This window comes from Gymnogyps californianus, chromosome 15 (genome assembly GCF_018139145.2).
Source record: "Gymnogyps californianus isolate 813 chromosome 15, ASM1813914v2, whole genome shotgun sequence".
Classification (NCBI taxonomy): Eukaryota; Metazoa; Chordata; class Aves; order Accipitriformes; family Cathartidae; genus Gymnogyps; species Gymnogyps californianus.
Window position 1 is genome coordinate 8,138,108 of NC_059485.1, and position 20,473 is coordinate 8,158,580.

The window sequence follows — 20,473 nt, forward strand, 5'->3', positions numbered from 1 at the left end:
CCCCCCAGCTCCCTCCTTTGTTGCTCCCGGAGGCCGGCGGCAGCGCATGGGCGCAACGGAAGCGCCCGAACCCAGTTCCGGCCGCCTCCTCCCGCTCCCCGCCTCCTGCGCATCTGCCCGGACGGAGGCGGGCGCTGAGGCCCATGGCGCCGCCCGGTCCCCTCACCGCGCCCCGGCGCTGGGGGGACCCGCAACCCCCGGCCACCCCCTGCCCTGCCGGCACGGTTTCGCCCTAGTTAGGAAGGGCGCCTGCCAGCTCCCGCCGCCGCCGGGCCGCGCTGCTTGAGGCGAGGCCGGCAGGCCCCGTCCCTCCCCTCAGCACCGGGGTGTCCGCTAACGCAGCGGCCGCTGGGCGCGACGCCGGTAACACCGGGCGAGGAGTTACCTCAGGCAGACGCGGCCGCTGTCGGTCCCCCCGGCAGGCTCAGGGCCCTCCCGCCGAGGACCCACCCCGCCGCTGCAGCCGCGACCCAGCGGCGCCCCGGGGGAGCAGCACAGAAGCGGCTCCGCCGCGCCGGCGAACCGGGAGCACAGCCGGTAGAGGGGGGCCGAGCCGTACAAAAAAAAAAAAAAAAAAAATTGCAGCCAGGAGTAAGAAGGGGCTTCGAATAAGTACTTAAAAAAAAAAAACCAAAACCTGCACTTCGCGTTATAGACTCCTTACGAAGAGCCGCCAGCCTGGACGGTGAGCGACCGGGTAACCGCAGCCAAACTGCCCGCGGCTGAGGCGTCCTCACACCACCAGAGCCTGAAAAATACTTTATTTTTGCCGTGTCAGCCACCAAACCAAAATACAAACTCTTTCCCAAACGCTCACTCGCTCAGAGCTGTGCCCACTCTCTCCGCGGATGGGCAGTATCTGTGCTTTTTATTTACTTTTTTTTTAAAATCCCCGGCGCTTTTGCAGCCGCCCGTTACGTTGGCAACACAACCCCGCCGGAACTTCCCCCGGGAGAGGCTGGTTGGGCGCTGCCGCGGGGGAGCGTCCCGGGGGCGCGGACAGAGGTGCCGCAGTACCGCGGGCGGCCTCGGGGGCAGCGCCCAGCCCCAGCGCGGCGAGACCTGGCCCCGGCCCCGGCCCGGCAGTGCCCGCCTATGGCCCCCGCCGCCCCGAGCATGCTGCGGCTGACCTGCGTGGTGCTGCTGCTCGGCCGCGCCGCACCGGCGGCAGGTAAGGGGCCGCCGGTCTGCGCTGTCATCGCCGCCGGGGAGCGGCTCCTGGGAAGCGGGCGAGGGGGGTGAGGGCAGCTGCGGCGGCGGAGCGAGGCGGGCAGACCTCAGGCGTGAGCTGCTTTACTTGTGGAGGGGTGGTGGTGGCTCCCTGCCCGGGCTTGCTAGCCATGACAGGGGATTGAGGCAGCTCCGGGCATCCTCTCGCCTCCCCAGACTTTATTCTCAGGCGCTGTGACCTTGGTGCTTGCAGTGAATCTGGGGCATCCCGGGGAGCCAGGGTTCTGCTTTGCACTTCCTAACCCAAAAGCTGCACTTCTGCTTCCTCTGCTGACCCAGCGCCATGGGTCACAAGGGACCTGGGCAGCCTCTGTCTCTTGCTTTGGTAGCCTCGCTGTGCTGCATTCTGCAAAGAGAGGTCAGAAGTGTAGAAGAAATCCCTGAATTGGATGAAATATGTTGCTCCACCGGTGACTCACTGGGTGACCTTGGGTTAGCCACTTAATCTCCAACTGCTGCAGCTATTGGGCTTCAGTATGGCCCTGGTTTTTAAAGCACCATGATAACCTCCAAGGAGAAGTGCTAGATAAGCCTGAGGTAGCTGGCTATTTTTTTCCCAAGTTCTGCTGAAACAAAGCAGAGGGTAGCCTGAATCTTCTAGAGACCTGAAACCTCTCTGTGCCAGATTTCATTAAATCAGAAGCATTTCTCTATTAACTAAACAATCTGAACTCAGGGCCATTCCTTGTGTTGTGAAATGGGAACAGTGGCGTTCTTGCTCAGGCAGTCACGTTACAGTTATTTCTCACAGTCCTTTTGCATCCAGATTTGCTCAGCACCTGTGATCTGTGAAGTAAAATGCGGGCACTAAGTAGATGCTTTGGTTCTCCTTCTACCCCATCCCAAGCTGATGGGTGCAGGAAAGGCAGCACAGGGGTTAGCTGACCCCAGTGCTCCCTCCACATTACAGGTCATGGATGAGTGAGAAATGCAACTTCTGAAGCTCAAAGATTCAGGTCCCTGTTAGCAATCTGGTGGCTGCTGAAAGAGAGGAGAAGGGAAGTCACCAGCATGAGAGCCCCCACAGCTCTGCTGCTCTGCCCAGCATTACCCCATTGCTCGCCGGTGAGAGGATAGCCAGGCAGAGTGCTGATGCAGGGAGGGAACATGCTCCATGTTGGAGGCAACCAACCAGGTCCTGTTCCCAGCTCTGCCCCAATTCACAACTTTCAGTGGTTGTTGCCTTTCCTTTTGTTTTGGGGTTTTGGGGTTGTTTTTTTGTTTTAACACATGCAGGTCATTTAATCTTGTTGCAGTGCTATTTTTTGGAAAAATTGAATGTATCCTTTCCATAAAACCCAACTTCACTAACGCTCTGCCCATTGCAGTAGTTGTAAGAGCTGAAGTAAGTAGCTTGTGTAAACATGGCAGAGAAGATAATGGTGAGCGATCCAGAGCAGCAGGGATGGTTCAGTAGCACAGGTCCTGCACTTCTCGTGCCTTGCTGTTTCATAGAATCACAGAATAGTTTGGGTTGGAAGGGACCTTTAAAGGTCATTTAAGTCCAACCCCCCTGCAATGAGCAGGGACATCTTCAACTAGATCAGGTTGCTCACAGCCCCGTCCAACCTGACCTTGAAAGTTTCCAGGAATGGGGCATCTACCACCTCTCTGGGCAACCTGTTCCAGTGTTTAACCATCCTCATCGTAAAAGAATCACCTCCCTCGACCTGCTGGCCACGCTTCTTTTGATGCAGCCCAGGATATGGTTGGCGTTCCGGGCTGTGAGCGCACATTGTTGGCTCACGTCCAGCTTTTCATCCGCCAGTACTCCCAAGTCCTTCTCTGCAGGGCTGCTCTCAATCCCTTCATCTCCCAGCCTGTATTGATACTGGGGGTTGCGCCAACCCAGGTGCAGGACTTTGCACTTGGCCTTGTTGAACCTCATGAGGTTCACATGGGCCCACTTCTCAAGCTTGTCCAGGTCCCTCTGGATGGCAACTGATCTGCCACTAGGGCATGATACAAGTTTCATTTACATTGGGATTTTTGGTCCTTTCCTAGAAAAGGAAGTCAATGGTAGACCATAGAGAAGAAGAAGCTGGTACTGATGGTTTTTTGTTCAGTTAGGAGGAAAACTGGGGAGACTTGTGGGTCAACAGAGCTGACAGGAATCTATTGGATGAAATCTTACCTGAGTTTGAAAGTTCATTTTTTCAGGACAGAGATTCAGGCTGAGCTGGAATTTTTTCCAGTAGCTGGAAGTTTAGTCACCATGTTAGATCATTAGTGACACTGAACCTACAGCCAGTGCCCAGCTCTGCCTATAAAACCTCATCAAAGTTTTTGTGATGCCCTAGACTGAAGCTCCTTTCTACTATTAACATTTCTAGAACCCAGTCTAACATGTTGTTTAATGCTACTTGTTTGAACTCATATATACATGAAACAGTTTCTGTTCCAGGTTTTTAAATGGTAAAAAAAAAAAAAAGGTGGTAAAGTCTTTGCTGGGATGAGTGTGATTGTGGGTCACATAACTACAGCTGACTAGTTAAAATGTGTAAATAAGTAAACAAAATAAAAAATGCAATACAGCAAGGTTTGGTGGGTTTTTTTCTTCTGATTTCCACAGAGGAGTATGGTCTGGAAATAACCAACAATGGTCCCATCACAACGGGAGCTCAAGCTACGGTTCACGCCAGTCTAAGTATGAAGAATGACAGTGTCGCATCAAACTTGTATCACTTTAACTGGATTTATGCTCCTCTGATTCTGATAGAGAAATCCGAGCAGCGGTTTAACTCCATAATTAATGTGACTGGTGAATTTCCTGGGACTTTTCCTGTATCTGTCTGGGTGACTCATAGAAACTGTTGGTTATGTCGGCCGGTTGCTAGAAATGTCACCGTGCTTCAGATTACAGGTAAAATGGCTTTACAACTTCTACATCTTCAGGAATTCAGTAGACATCAGGATGCTTGCTGCCTTTGCTAGCATCAGAAAAATGAAAGCCATGTGTAAATATGGCTTCTGCCAACAGTTTGATTTGTGTAGCCCTTTGATTGAAGGTGGGGTTGGATGGCATTGTACTAACTGGGCCGTGCTGTAGTCTGCCTACATCCAGGAAGCAAATGTGATCCTGCCCATGTTTTCCTGCCTCTGTCACTTAGAGAAACTGAACTAGAAACGAGATGCTTCAGTAGCTGCAGTTCACACATCAGTGTTGTTCAGTGATGTCCAGACTCCTAAAACAATGCTTCCTGTACTGCTTCCCAGCATTTCTAGTCCTAAAGTTAGGATGACCAGCAGCAGTGACGATCTACTGATTTTCCCTGTTGCATGACATAGCAAAAACTTAGGCCATCAGCACAACAGAGCCATTACACTTTCTTTTAAAAGTTCTAACTGAGTGTACTGAAATTGGATGTGAAGTCATGGCTGCATTTCCAAATATTACTAAGTGCAATTTCAGCTTACTGGGAATATTCATAACCATAAATATGCATTTTTGACAAATTGACCAATGGTGCGGTATGGTTAACCTAATCTCTGATACAGGGATTGACATGAAATCCCACCTGACAGCCTCCTACAATCCCTTCTTTCAGAGACTAGTAACCACATCCCTCCAACCCCATGTCCCAGTGCTCTACTTATACACTCCATGATAGACCCAGCTCCCAGCCAAAGATAAGGACGTGCATGAGGACAAAAGAGCTAACCATAGGGCATAGCTGACATTTTGGGGAATAGCTATTGAGATTTTTCTTTGAGAAACACCAAGCTTATTGGATAAGTCTTTATAAAAGTATACATGAGATCTTTTCTCTCTTAAGAACTGCTGCCCTGCTGAATATCTACTTATTCCTGTCTCACTTTGCACTGTCATATTCTCATGCCACAAGCAAAAGGGGTAGAAGCTTTCTATAGCTGTAAAAGGTAAGATCCCATTGTACCTTTCTGCCTTCCCCAAGCAAGAGCACCCACAGGGGCTTCACAGGGGCCCAGCGGTAGTTGCCAGTGACCCATATAAATTACAGCTCCAGTTAGTTCTGCATTACAAGCCCCATTCTGAAGCAGTAATTAGGATTCTTTTTTGTGCATCATCAAGAGAACAGCTAACCAGATTTAATGAATTGTTAACAGGGTAAGAGTCTGTTACTGGTAATTAATATCCCATTAATTTTATAATGAGCTGATAAGTGTATCATCATAATACCTCTTTATTCATAGGTTAGAGAGGGTTTTTTAGATCAGCCTTTGCCAGTCCTTGTAAACAAACTTGAGCATAGGATCTCTCGCAGACATCAAAATGAAAATTTCGCCCTTTCTGTATTCACAATATGTAGCACATCTGTTATTCATAGTAGTTAAATTTTCATTTCTGTGGAATTAGCCAAAACAAAACAAAACAAACCCCAGCAACATAAAAAAACCACAAACAAACAAAAACTGCCACCCCAAACATGAAGAGCGTGTATACTGGTTTGATTCTGAATCCCTTATCTAGATACTTCATGTTAATCGCAGTTCTTTTTAAATCAATAGTAAAAATTCGTATTGACTTCAATCAGTCCAGGATTATTTCTTAGCTCTATTAGAAGCCCATTGTATAACCCTAAGTAATTTAATCTCTCTGCCTCACTAACACATTTTAACAACACTGAGTAATAGATATGACATACAGTTAACCACTTAGACTCTGACACAGAAAGACTTATGTAGTACATTTTAAATAATGTTTTGATAGTCACACAGAGCATGCTATGAAAGTGATATATAGTGTGATTCTTTCTCCACCTTATTATTCTGCAGAATTTATCACAGGGAATCTTACCATTGCCCAGATAGAAGACAGTAGATTTATCACACGTGGTTCTAGTTCCTCCACGGGCGCCGTGACCCGGATTTCTTTCTGTCTTCATGACCCAAGTCATTACTTCAAGTCAGCATCATTTGTCTACAACTGGGATTTCGGAGATGGGTAGGTGTGGTTAGTTTGTTTGCTTTAATGAGTATTCAAGACAGCTCTGATTCAGATGCTCAACTAGAGAAAAATCCTGATTAAATCATAGGACAAAGCATACACCTTTGTCAGTTGGTACGTTCTTAGCATATCAACCAGCTGAATTACGAAAACTTTGGCACAGAAGTCACTGCGTACTCACAAAAAGGTGATGTTTTAAAGACCTAAATTTCTTGTTCAAATATATGCTTAGGTGTATTACTGGGTGTGCAATGAGCTGAAATGAACTGAATGAACTGGAAAAAGTAACTTCTTGTAAATTGTTATTTTAAAACATCATTACGCCTGCAGATCTCCATTAGCAGTTTGTTGTTGTTGAATATGTGAATAATTTGTGCGCTTAAGGAAAATGGAAGCAGTATACTGTCTTGTGGTTGGGCAGTAAGTAGCTGTTACTATGACCAGCTACTCATAAATATACCACAGCTTGGGTGAGGAGCTTTTGAAAGTGGATAGCTCTCTCAAGTAACATAGAGGTGCACATTAACACACACTTGATGCTTACTTAATAACAAAATGGAGGGGGGGGGAAAAACCCAACATAGCTCATAACCATCAGAAGTAAAATGATGGGTAGTATCTAGCCCTTAAGCCACTCTGCAGTAAGGAGGAAAAAAGACATTCAGTTATTTTCCTTCTCTGAGGACAAATATACGTCCAATACAAATAAGCGTATGCAAATAGAAATGTAAGCTTTAGTCTTTGAATACTAAATTTTTTCTTTCTTTCTTTCTTCCCGCCCTGCCTTAGTGCTTCAGTTAGCTTATAGTACACCTGCTATAAAGGTAGTTTTCATCATTTACTGACTATTCCATTTTGTGAATTCTTTTAGCATTATCTTTAGTTTCTTTGATTAAAAATGCATAAATACACTCTGGGTCTTATACTGATTGTAGTTTTATTGGTAATGCCACAGACATTAATCCTCATTGATATGGACATAAAGTAGAATCAGAATCACAGCTAACTGTAGCATTGTCTATAAAGAAAATATATTCGAGCTTGCTCCTTTTTAAATCAGAAATATGCAAGGGCTTGGTAAAAAGCAATTTTGATTCTAAATCTTTTCATATTACACCTAGAGTTTATCAGATTACCAAGGAACCCTTCGTTTACTATAACTGCTCTACCATGGGGAATCGCACAGTGCATCTGAAAGTCATAGCTGAATGGGAGCAAATTGGAAGCATCGTACATGAAAGAGAAATGGTGCAGAAAACTGGTGATTTTACCACTGCTCTGGAGCTGCTAGGTAATTATAAAACATTTTGCATACTCAAAACAGAACTTGCTATATATGTACAGATACAATCTAGCTTTAATGTGATAATACAACTTCAGCATTGTTTCACATGCAAGAACTGGCCAACATTATTCAATGAAGAGTTTCCACTGCAAAATGGACTTTGCGCTGTTCTAGTGCAGAAAAAATGGGGGGAAATATATAAAATCTTCTGGTTCTTTTTCATTTACTGAAAGTTTCACTGTCTTTTGTAAAAGTCTTGCATACACTTAAAACTTACAATAAAATGTTTACTGTAACTTATGGAAGATTTGTTTGTTTAATTTATGCCAGCTATCCCTAAAAAATAAATTATTTAAAATAAGCATTAGGAAAGTCTTATTGATTTGATCAGCTTCAGGAGTAAATAAACACATAAGTAAACATGTAAAGGATTAATAAAGTAGTTGGTTATATATTAAAAAGAAATCACAAAACGTTCAGAAAACTTACAACTCTCTTTGGGTGTGAGGCAAGTATTATTATTTGTGTGACCGATGGAGCTAAAATCTGCAAAGTCTATGAAAACAAACCTTCACTGGAAAACCAGTGAATTTCAAGTTTACATGTGGAGCATGACATGCTTTTTTTTCTTCCTCTCAGATGCTGTTAAAAGTATTAATGTAGTGGGCTCCAGAGAGACTCACGTAATGGAAAACTTGAGTTTATCTCTTCATATCAATGGCACGTAAGTAGCAAACACAACTTCTTTCCCTAAAAAGCATTGTCTCTTTAAGTTTTTTTCCCCACTGTTTCCTTAAAATAGTTGCAGCCCATAGAACTGTTTCTTAAAACAACAAAGAAATTTCCTTTGAACAAAATACTGTTGAATATTGCGTTTTCCTGACTTGAAATACCATGAAGTCTAAGAGCCTCCATCTTTACAGAAAAGTAGAATCCTCCTACATAAAGCAAATGTTATTTTTTTATCTTTGTAAAGAGAATGTTAAAAGAGAACTAGCCAGAGAAAGATAGTGGGAAAAATTACATTTTAAAACTTCCTTTCGAATTTTTCTTCTTGACCAATTTCCCCACTATTAAATTAAACTGTATTCAGAGTCCTGTTGCATAGCAGCAATCCTTGACTGGCACATGGGAGTAATGGGTTTGGGGAATAATTTTGGCAAAGTTAAGACTGCCACAAGATGAAGAAGACAGAGAAGCTTCAGGCAGTGAGGATTATAGGAGAGTCATGAGCACCTCAATCCTAGCACAAGCTCTCTCAAGCTGCAGTATTTAGAGCACATCAGAGGGGTTTTTTGTATGGCAGAAGCATTTTAAATACCATTGGAAACACTCAGGAAAGCTCCTTCGCCATAAAAACTCCATGACCACAGAAGTCATTTATTCTCCAGAAGAGTGACACTTTCATGTTCTGCTACTGGGAGCTGTTTAGGCTGATACTGGATTTAAAAAAAAAAAGGGGGGGGGCGCGGGGAGGAAGAGCTGAGCTGTTAGTAGGGATGGAGGATGGAGTGAGCAGCACCCAACACAGAGTCATTTGCCAAACGCATAAATAGTCCCAATAGACAAAGCGCCACAGTTTGCGTTCAGAAAGCGAATGGCACACTGGCAGAAGTGGAAACTGGAGGTGGCATACCAGTAAATATGAACAGCCAAAAAACATTACAGGCAAACCTGAGACCCCTAAAAGCAGGCCTGGTTTTAGGATGGACAATGTTTGCCAGACCTAACCTCCTAGCCACAGGACTGGGACTGATGCAATAGGAGTTTATGATAGAGAAGCAATGACAAAGGCTTGAGAGATGGGTTATCAAAAACAAAGCTTGAAAATGAGCTAAACACATAAACGTGCGGCTTTCTGTAGCAGAGAATGTCCCAAAGAGATAAGGAACAAAATACTAATAAGATGGGATAAAGAAAAGCTCTGTCTGTTGTCAGAATCAAAGTTCATTGTGCGTAATGTGAGTCCAAGCAGAATCAGTTGGAACGAGGGTCTGAAAATGTAAATAACAGGCATCAACTAGACATGGTGAGAAGACCCATGGCCATAAACTGGATTGCACCTACATTACCTGATAGCAAATAAACACCTTTTTGTTATTGTAAGGGAGTACTGTGATCCTTGCAATTTATTTGCCTTTTCCAGCTATTAGTCCATTGTACAGAGCTCATCTTACATTCTTTCCAGTTTTGGTTGTGGGGTTTTTTTTAATCAGAAAAGTCTTGGGTGTGCTTCAGTAGCACAGACAGTGGTTTATTCTGTGTGAGAAGAACAAAGAAAAAACAACCTATGCTCCTTTGGAAGTACAGGAAAAAAAGATTCCTTTTATCTTTATTGGAGAAGGACTATGGGGTTTTCTCCACACAATGGCCTGCCTATGACCCGTGTAGGTATTTAGCTCTCAGCTGAAAGGCTTGCTTTTATAGAAGCATCACAAAGAACTTTTTCAATTGACAAATGCTATAAACCAAACAATTGTGCAGTTAATTACTTCTCTGTTTGTATTTAGATTAACTTCATTATTTGCAAAATTATTATGCTATTTTAACCAAATGATTCATCAGCTCCTGGCTGAAATTTTTGCAAAGTTTTCACCTAATTTTTTTTCTTTTTGCTCTTGTCATTTCAGCCCGCCACTAGCATTATGCTGGCTTATAAAGGCTGAGTGCATTCCACTTGAAGATGAAAAATGCCATCTGGTGGTGATTAATGGCTCCTGCTACAATCTCAGCCATACCTTCAGTGATGCTGGACAGTATTGCCTCAGCATCAGAGTGGAGAACGGTGTGACGATGCTGCAGACATACCATGAAATAAAAGTGTGGCCAACAGGTGAGGAGCAGCTAGTCTGAGCAGCACAGAGATTCCCACCTGGCAGGGAACTGACAGTCTCAAACACGTCAGGGACAATTATGGATTAACCAGCCTGCAGATGAGGTTCCTGGAAACTGGTATAGATCCCTAAAAGCATAGGAAGGACGAAGAGAAAGGAGAGCCTACAATGTGCCTACTGTAACTGCTCTGAGCTTCTTGCATCCTGCTGAACCCTTAGTCTCAAGAGTGTCTTGAAGCTAATGAGTTTCCTGGGAAGGCTGAGTTACTTAAATTACATATTTTTCAGTTTAAATAGTCTGGCTTTTGTAGAGAATAACTAGAAAAACATATACGTCTGTAACACTCCCTTAATTAAGCAGTCTCAATTCTTTTTGTTTAGTTTAGTTACAGGTTTTTTTAGGGGTAGAGTTTTCTAGGCCTCCATTTTATTACAGGTTTCTGTCCCCCCAGCCAGCAATCCCTGCTGGCTCCCCCATGCGTGCTCATACATGCCCCTCTTGGGTCCCTGAATCATCTGAGAAAGTGGTTAGGTGGCCAAGTGAAGAGAACCTGACCAGAGGACAGCCAGGCCACGATACAGAATGGTTATACCATCTCACCGTGGGCCAGCGCTTGTATACAGACAGAGCAGCTCATTCCAGAAGGCCCTGGTGTGCATTCAGGTCTAAGTGTGCAAATCCTCTTTGCTGGAGGCTGCTAGCTGCTGTAAAGATGAGGTTCCTTCCTATTCTCTTGGGGTACTACAGAGGTACAAACACCCTGGGAGTTAGGGCTAACATATGTAACTGGGTGGGGTTTTTTAGGCTGTTCAAGGGAAAAGAGGGGTAAAAAGGGAAAGACTCTTACAACCTCACAACCCTGCATTCCCACTTCTGAGATTTCAGAAAGACCTGAAGTGATCTGGGCTGAAAAATTTATTCCCTGTTACACAAATGTCCTTTGTTCTAAAAATACGAAAACTTCTCCTAAAATATCGTTTCCTTCTCACTGTTGCCTCTTCTCAGTGTATTGTATCACTCTGGGACTGTGCCCTTGTGCTCTTTCCTAGGGATCCACCCGGCTTTCTTTGTCTTGCTCTGCATTGCTCTGGTTTCGGTGATGCTAGGACTGGTGCTGTACACGACCTTTCGAAGCAACACACAACAAAAAGATCTCGTGGAGGTATTCAGTTACTCTTACTTTGAGCTGGGATAGTAATTAGATACCTTTCAGCCATGTCCCTTCTTTAATCCCCAGACAAACAGAGCGGGAGGGAGCATTTCCCTCGTATGTCTGATCCATTCCATGGAAAAATCTGAACAGTGTAGGCAAACACTTTAAGCAACAGGCATGCTTCTGGCTTGTTGTGGAGAACTATAACTAGAATTCAAGTTGCTGGGTCTATCATGGGCAGTTTGTTGTTATTCCCAAGCAGGTGCTTGTATTGAAGTATCCCTTCCAGAGGATCTACCTCAGAGTGGTTACATGAAAGAGAGCAGGGGGATAGTGAGAGAGGATACAGGGTAGTAAAAAAGGGTGGGTATGTTACCTAAAGCAGCACTGAATTGTCACCTGACCCTAGTATGTGACCTTTATCTCCCCAGCTCCCTTCCATCTCTGGTGTAGCTTTCACTTGCTACATTATCATATTTGTAATAAGCATAAGCTCCTAAATCAAAAGTAGCTTTCGTGGCCCTTTGGAAAGTACCTAATACACTTTACATCATGCCACAATATGAATAATATACCTCTAGAGACACTGCCTATGAGCCATGTGTGCAGCAGGTATAAATCAGAAGTCTATTTGAAGTTGGTGACTGACTGAAACTGGTTGAGGACCAAGTGCCATTTCTGGCCCAAAGTATTCTTGCTGGACTCACTTGAGCCAGTAGGACCCAAATTAAAAATGATCTCTTTGATGTTCCTTTTCCAGGTAGCTGACTTTGACTTTTCTCCACTGTCGGATAAAAGCCTGTCTTCTCATTCGGACTCAGGCTGTGGCCAAATATGTTGCAGATCATGTTTTCTTCAGTCATCTCAAGAAGCTGCCAGGGAAAGTCATGAACTTCTGCATTCTTTTTACAAGCCAGTCAAAATGTACACAGTATGAAGAACACAATTGCACTTTGGTTACACTAACTGCCAAGTTTAACTTTCTCACTTATGATGAGTTAAAAGCCCAGTGCTGCATGAATGGTTTGGTTTTGCCAATGCAATGAAGTTAACTGCTTTAAGTCCAGCACTTGAGCGTTTCATTCTCTGAACTAAAAAAGAGCAAGCCCTGAAACACAGTAAAAGTAGCTTTGTATTTTTAAATTACACGGGTGTATACATTTACAGCTGTAAATGCAGCATTTTATTCTTATGAAAGATTGTTTTATGTGCAGGTTTGCTAAACTCACTACCTCTTGTAATTTTTCTGTTCCTTCTGCTGTCTGTTTCAAAGAAGAAAATGCTTAAGACAAACATACCTCTCTTTCCTATGTTACAACAATATTACTGGAAATGGAAGTCACCCAAAATGCTGTTGAATGTGTGTTTGTTCGAAAAAGGAACTGACTTGTCCAGGTTGAGAACGGCCTAGGTGCTTCCAGTGAACCAGACTACCTAATTATGTTGTCGTTTTTCCTCCTGTCTTAAAAGACCCCTTTTTTGAGTTAACGGGCTTCTGTGGGACTGGAGTGGGTAGTGACCTGCTCATGGAGAGCTAGCTGCTAGCAGTATTTTGGTGGGATCGCAGCACGTGCTGTAGAAGACTCCACATCTCCAACACTTTGTGAAGTGGTACACCACTCTAATCTGTATAAGTAGCTGTTTTTTTTCAGGCTGTTCATTCTTCTTTTCTTTCTCATATTACTCCTCTTCCAAAAAATGCAACAACCAGTAGCTCAAAGCTGCTCAGCAAAGCATATTCAATTCAAATTCATAGTCAATGTTCAAGGCTGTATAAATTCCATGCCTGTTGCAGACTGTCTTCTCCGGTCAGCTTCCTGCTCAGCCAGGCTTTGCCCCCTGCTACGACGCATTTCAGAGTACCCTGGAGGCTTTTAAACAGAAGTGCCTTTGTGGCCATTTCTTTCTTTAAACGTAACACACCTTCCCCACATCTGATTTAAAGCTTATGGGTATCGTGGGCTTGGGGTTTTTCAAGTATGTCATAATTTCTCAAATGCGCTGATTGGGAGATAATTGCCTGAATGTGAGGGGACTTACCGTGAGGTTTTCTGTGTGCTTATCTCACACATTCAACTTCTACGTTTCCTCAGAGAAGCCAGAGCTTCAGTTCCTCTGTGAATGAAATTACATGACCTCAGAAGAGCTTTGTTAATTAACTTGATACATTCAAAATAGAATAGGATCATCTAAGATAACAAACGATCCAGTAAAACCAAGTTTTTGTCAAAAAGTACTTTGCAAGGCAGAACTTCTTTTGGCCTTTTTTCTATAGAGAAATTGTATTTATAAGCAAGCTCGATGATTAGGAGTGGTATCCTTTGTATTCCTTCTCAGTGCTCTGGTGTCAAACTCTTATCTTCAGTCATATTCAGTCACTGTTAAAAATGTGCCTCTCCTTAGCAAAGAAGCTATTGTTCTCGAGAGCTTCAGTTTTATTGCTTATTCCTGAGATCCCAGCCATCTGAGCCACTGCCAAAGGTACATGGGATGTCAGTGTGTTCTGTAAATGGCTACACGGTCCTTGGGCACTGGAAATAACAGATTTCTGATGTGAAAAATGCAACTCAGAGTGACGGTGACCCTAGACAGACTGCACAGTGGCTCTCTGCAGCCAGAAGTTTAGTTTGGGCTGCTTCTTTTCTTACATTTGTGACAGACATGTGGCCCTTGCTGCTATAACACACCTAAAGACAACCCCTTGGCACACCAATCAATGTGTAAAAAGCCCTTTCTTCTCCATATTGCACTCCTAGCAAAGACAACTATGAGAGCAGACTCAGTTATACGTACCTGAAACAGGGGTCATTTGGGTTGGAGGAAGATCATATCAAAGTAGTAAAATCATATCAAAGGAGTAAAATCATATCAAAGGAGTAAAACCTATCCTCTGCCCCATTTTCCATTAATACCCAGCTGATTCAAAGGGTATCATGGGGTGTTAGGCCACGAACATTGCTTCTTTAGTTTTGTGCCTCCGTGCTCTCCCCAGTACGTCCGAGCTGAGATACAACCGATCATGCCAAACCTGGCTAAAGTGGATATCAACCCCCAATCAAAAAAAAGAGGGACATGGAGTTAGTGATATGAAAGACAGGCCTAAGAACATCCCCAATTTCCTATTGAGGAAAACAGCAATGTCCTTCAGAAGAATATTGGCTCTTATTCTATTCCTAAAAAGAACAAAGGATGGCAGAGGAGTCAAATGATTCAGAAGGGTAGAAAAGATAAAGTGCTGCAAAGTGGAAAGTCAACACTATCAAATAGTGGAAGATATTATTCAAGAGCAGATGGAAAAGAATAGAGGTTAGAAAGACAGACATCTCTTGCAAAAAATAAGCAGTGGAGAAAGTACACTTAAAAGGGCATGTCAAGAAGCAAATTAACCAAGAAAATTTAAACCACCTTAACAAATTGAGGTATAAGTATGAGAAATATTCACACGAACATGTTCCTGAATCCAATATGAAACTGCTTCCTGCACAAAAGACTGATCTGTGGGTTCAATAAATGCCTCTGAAATTGAAGACAAAAGGTAATTGAGCAGTTCAGGATATAGCAAGGAGATTAGTGGGACGTAACAAGGATCAGCAGGAGGATTCATTTTGTTAACCTTAGAAATCAATGACCTGGAAAAAGGAATGTTCAGCAAAACGATGAAACTCACTGATTCAAAAAAGAGTCCAATGAGTACAAAGCGGAAGAGCGATTAAATTCAGGTGATAAGCAAGAGCGAGCAGATAAGAAGTTTATGCAATGAGAATTATTTACAAGGAAATGCATTTGAGGACAAAAATGTTCTGGAAAGGCATAGTATAAAAACACACTGTAAAGCAAAAGAACTTCTGTTATTCTGTAATTTGTCATATAAACAATGGTACCAGTTTGTGCAGTAGATGTGGGGACAAATTAGCCCTTTATCTTAACAGCAGAGCATAAGGCTCAGTGGCTGAACAGGTCAAGGCTGAATTCTGTCTTTCATCTCCGGAAAGTAGATTGCACAGCCCAAGCTGTGACAAGTTTGAATTCGCAAGACCTCTACTGCGTTTGCTGGATGCTATAGGAATGGAAATTGTTTCAGCAAGAGGAAGGTGAAGAACTTCATATTTAAATGCTCGGCATTATTATTAGATCATCAGCCAACACTTCACCTTGATTTTGGAGAGCCAGTGCCAGTTTCCGTGGAAACTGAAGTGCTATCCTGCAGCTGTCACAAAATTGTCTAAATCCTGCAGATCTCAGCTTTGACAGCACACTGAGCACTACAAATGTGGATTTTTAAATTGCAGCCACCAACGTGGGGAGCGTAGAAGTTCCAGAAACTTCTTTCAGAGCTGGGTATGCTCATCGCCAGCGTTTGTAATTCCTACAGCAGTGTGCATAAGGAAAGCAGTCGCAGCATGTAGTGGGTTTTGTACAAAATACCGTAGTTGCACAACAACTGACACAACTACAAAGGCAAATTATACTAGAGCACTAGTGAAAGACTACCCTGGCCAAATAAATTTCTAATGCATTTACTCACAGCAGTCCTGGGAGGCAGGGAAGTGATATTATCACCATTCACAGGAGGCAAAAGGGAGCCATATAGAGATATGGAGCTTGCTCGTGCGGAGGCAGGTATAGATGCCTGCATAAAATTCAAGATTAAAAAGATTAAGGAACCATGCAGACCATCTACCTAATCTTGGTTCTTTTTACAGTCCATGGAGCGAGGTAAGCACTACATTTAGGTTGCCTTTTACAGACACCAACTTAGATATCACACCTACCTACCGTAGCTGTAGCAAGGAGCTTGGGCATAGTACATGCAGCGTGGAGTTGCGATTTGTGGACTGCACAGCAGGTGTCTCCCACTGCACAAGAATATTTCCACAGCCTTCACGCTCCCACGATGGCAGGCGTGAGCCACTGGCAAGACTTTCAGTGAATATTTTTATGCACGCCTCGCTGTGGCATGTAAGCTAAATGCAGAACCAGATTTGATAAAAGATGCATATTATTCACAATACAAGTACCATAGTTTTGGGCGCCACCTCAAGCAACTATGAGAAATGACTCAGTGTCGATCACTACACACAGAAACACTTGCCCCGCACGGGGTGAGCCCTGCATCTCCTGCTGGAAGGTGATGGATGGACAGACTGAGCAAGCTGTGCAGGCAGTAATGCTCCTGGGAGAGAACTTTCTGTACTTGATTCAACGCACTTGACACGGCAACACCCCGTTCCACAGTCCCTTACGTCAGTGGGACACGTGCTGTGGGATTAGAAACTGGTGGGACTAGGCCCATTCCTGTGAATGAAAGTAGTATCATTTTCCATAAAGTAGAGTAACTGTGAAGTTTCAATCTACAATGACTTATCTTAAATTAAGGAAAATGAAGAAGAAAGCAGCCCACAGGATAAAACACAGCTGAGTGTAAACATTTCTTGAAATCACCTGGAGGTCCCCATTGCTTCAGTGGAAGGTCTCAGAAACAGGGAAGCAGAAGAAGCAACAAACAGGCACATTATGGTTTAATAGTTCTGTAAGCTCAGTCCTTCCTGGTAATATAAATTAGGACTCTATCATTTAAAGTATCTTCTCAGCTACAATTTAGATACAAAATGAGAACAGGCCACAGCAATAAAAGCTCTTATCTGATCAACAGCATGTACTTAATAGCAAAAAGAAATATTATGCCATAGGTTTTTAACGTCTTTTCAGTTTCCTGTCTTTAATCTATTCTTCTTTCGTTATATGCAAAGTACTTAAAATATTTTGAATTAAATCAAAAAGGAAAAAATAATGTAAAAAATCCAAATGCACTTGCTAATTAAATAGCAATGCACTTACTTTCATTCAGACAATCTTGATAAATTACAGTCCTCCCATACTAATTAACTTCAAGTTTAATGGATTTCTCTCACCACCTCAAGCTATGTAACAAAACACAACATGCTCAATTTAACAAAAACAAGCCAATATTGAAACTGGCAGGTTTGATTCTGCTTCAGCAAAGCACTCAAACACTTGCTTAAGTGCAAACACAGGAGCAGACTTGGAGGAGCAGCTCCTCAGGGTGGTGGAAAGAGTCCGAAGGAAAGGTAAGCAGCCTCACTTCAGTGAGAGAGCCCAGTTCTCAGGACCACATCAAACGGCCTACAGCGAGCACGTGCATCTGGAGAGCTGGTGTCTAATGCAAAAACCATTTCTTAGCCCACTATCAGATTTTTTCCACATGCAATGAATTCACTTGCAGTTCACACTTGCAATGAATCCAGAGCATTTTCATGGGTCACAGGACAAACAGGACTGGTTTATGACAGGTTGTGCAGCGTGTTCTCTGCCACCCCGGGCAAGTGCCCCATGCAGGAACACTGCAGCCATAAAGGCAGATAGATCTGCGTTTCTGAACTTAACCCCAGCAATACAGAGCAGTTTGTGGGAGGCTCTATATTTGCATGTTAAAGTGTTTTATTGTGTTTAATTAGACCATTAAAGTAAGGTATTTCTGTTACTAAATAATTTATATATTGTGGACTTGATCAAGGTTATAAGAAAGTAAATTTGAGTTAAAACATTGTGAGAAAATAGGAGAGCAGTCAAACAAGACAGTATCAGAAAATGAATGGCAGCCCCTGATCCTGGGGGACAGAGATGAGTCAATATAGTCCCCCTAAGCCACAGGGAAAGACTTGGATTTTTGTTACAGCTTGAGTTTTGAATGTGAAATTGGTCCAGGTAGCTCTACTTGTGGTATTTTGAGTTCTTACTTGTGATTTTTTTCTCCCTCTAACAGCAGTAGGATAGTAATGCTCTACCCTGTCAAAGAACTGCAAGATTTCGCTTATGGATAAAATTATTCATACTCAGTAAGATGAGTGTTTCATATCACAGGTCCACCTCCGCAGGACTGAGGCATCCATTTCCCATAGATATTTCACTGCAGATAGGAGTTGCGTTCTGAAGTATCCTTAAGACCAATCCAGGCCACGCAGCTTGGATGGGGAGGGGGGAACTTTCAGAGGCAAGTGGATTTGCAAATAGCCGTTATTTTATTCTGATTTTATTCTCCTTTCTCTGTTTTGTTCTTTCCTTCCCTTCGGCTCGGTAATAAGTAGTGGGGAAAACCTGCTTGCAGACAGGAAGACACTGTGTAATTAAAGGTAAAGTATTCTATTTAGTTCTTTAGGAATGACATCCTTTTTCGTAATACAGTATGTGAAAAATCAGGTAAGCAGTGCATACATTTTTTATGAACAGGAGGACCCTCAACTATTACTAATGAAGTAGAGAAAGAAAAGACAGGACTCTCAGTAGGGAAATATCATCCATTAAATGCCTCCCTAGGGATCAAATGACACTTACAGTTGAGAAACACTAACTGCCTCCTACATTTCAATTGGTACCAGCAGGAGGCCTATTGGTAAAGATTTGTGCTGCCTGTACTCTGTTAGTGTAAGATGCCGCATAAGTATTTTCTGACCTTTGCAGTAGATATTACCCTTTTTTTTCCACAGACCAGCAGCCTGATTTTACCTTTTAAAACCATTGATCCTGCTGAAGAATGAGCACAAGAGCAACCCTGTGAGTGTGCGTAGGCCCACTGAAGTCAATGGACCTGCTGAACATGTGTTCTGGATGTTTTCTTATCAGGGCTTTAGATACGTCACCCTTTAAAACAAGACTTCCATGGTTCTTTTTGTAAAAGTGTACCTGCCTTTTACTAAATACCTATCATCAAAGATCAAAGGGCTTTTGAAATATGTCCCCTAAGAAAAGCAAAAAATGAGAACTTAGAAATTCATTCATTTCAAAACTGATTAATCAAAGGCAGCTCTTTGATCAGTAAAGAAAGTCCTCAGTTCCAAAACAATGAGCACTTTAATAGGGAACGATTACATCTCTCCAGGTATATTGTCCTTGAGGCATATATTGGGCTCTCACGGGTGTCACCATCAGGGCTGACCAGGACTCCGAGGCACATCTACTTTTCATTACTGTACCACTTGAAAACTCAACAGCTCCATCCCATGTACTAACTGCTGCCTCCGTTTGGCTTTCCGGAGTATGCAGTAATGTTTGCACTAGAGCTCCCTGTGTTTTTATTTATATATATGTGTGTGTGTGTGTGTATACACACACACATACAGACATATACATGTATTTGTGCAATATCTGCTGCCATTCAAATGAGAAATGCACAGTGATTCCTTCCTGCAGTGGATTTTACATGACTCCCATAGAAAAAAACCCTGTAGTCACAAATAGCAGAGATTAAACAGCAATGTCAAGGTCTGAGAGGAGAGATTACAGATCCCATATCCGCAGATGTTTGCAGCCGCTGACAGTCCTGTGATTTAAAGAGCTGTTCTCCCACGTCATTACAGGACAGGCAAATGTGTGCCACAAATAATCATCAACAGATCCTACCCTTCCCCAGAGAGCTTGCTTTGGATCAAACAGAGCCTGTTCAAAACTTGCCATGCCCATTGCAGAAGTGGCCACAGTTTGGTGACAGGTGAACCGAAACTGTCCTCCAGTGTCAAGAAGTTGTCAGGGTGTAAGATGCAATGAGGACACTTAATAGCCATGCTAAACCAGCAGGAATTCACCCCTTGCGCACTGCTCATTTTGAGTTGCTACAAGATGATGAATTGTCAATGACTTTGGGCGGGTCACAGTGGCAATAGGAAAGCAATGGATATATGGTTGTTATTATTAACAACCAGCATTCTGCTGGTTTTCACACCACAGACAGAACATAGATGTGCAAATTATGTAAAAACAAAATAGTTCCTGGGGACCAACTGTCATGGAAGGAGAAACAACTCCAAAGCAAGCTTTTAAATTAAAAAAAAGAAAAAAACATCAGCAATATCAAGACATTACAAAAGGACTTTCTGTCCAGAAAGAGACAGAAGAAGGCATAGCATCCTCCGGGGAAATATCAAAGTGAAGCAAAAAGCATAAAAAGTATGAGGCAATTTTATGGTTTTGGAATTTTCTGGGTAACATCTGTGCTTCTGTAAAACACACTCCTGAGAGCCAAGGAGAA

At 43.1% G+C, this 20,473-nt stretch overlaps 1 protein-coding gene across 1 annotated transcript; it reads left to right on the forward strand.

Annotated features, from left to right (window-relative positions):
• Window positions 1-1,106: 1,106 nt before the first annotated feature.
• On the forward strand, window positions 1,107-12,727 carry TMEM130 (transmembrane protein 130). Its single transcript, XM_050906066.1, has 8 exons — window positions 1,107-1,171; window positions 3,803-4,093; window positions 5,986-6,154; window positions 7,279-7,448; window positions 8,082-8,166; window positions 10,073-10,275; window positions 11,327-11,439; window positions 12,191-12,727. Exons 1-8 carry the CDS (start codon window positions 1,117-1,119, stop codon window positions 12,365-12,367), a joined length of 1,263 nt encoding a protein of 420 aa, XP_050762023.1. The 5' UTR covers window positions 1,107-1,116; the 3' UTR covers window positions 12,368-12,727.
• The last annotated feature ends 7,746 nt before the right edge of the window (window positions 12,728-20,473 follow it).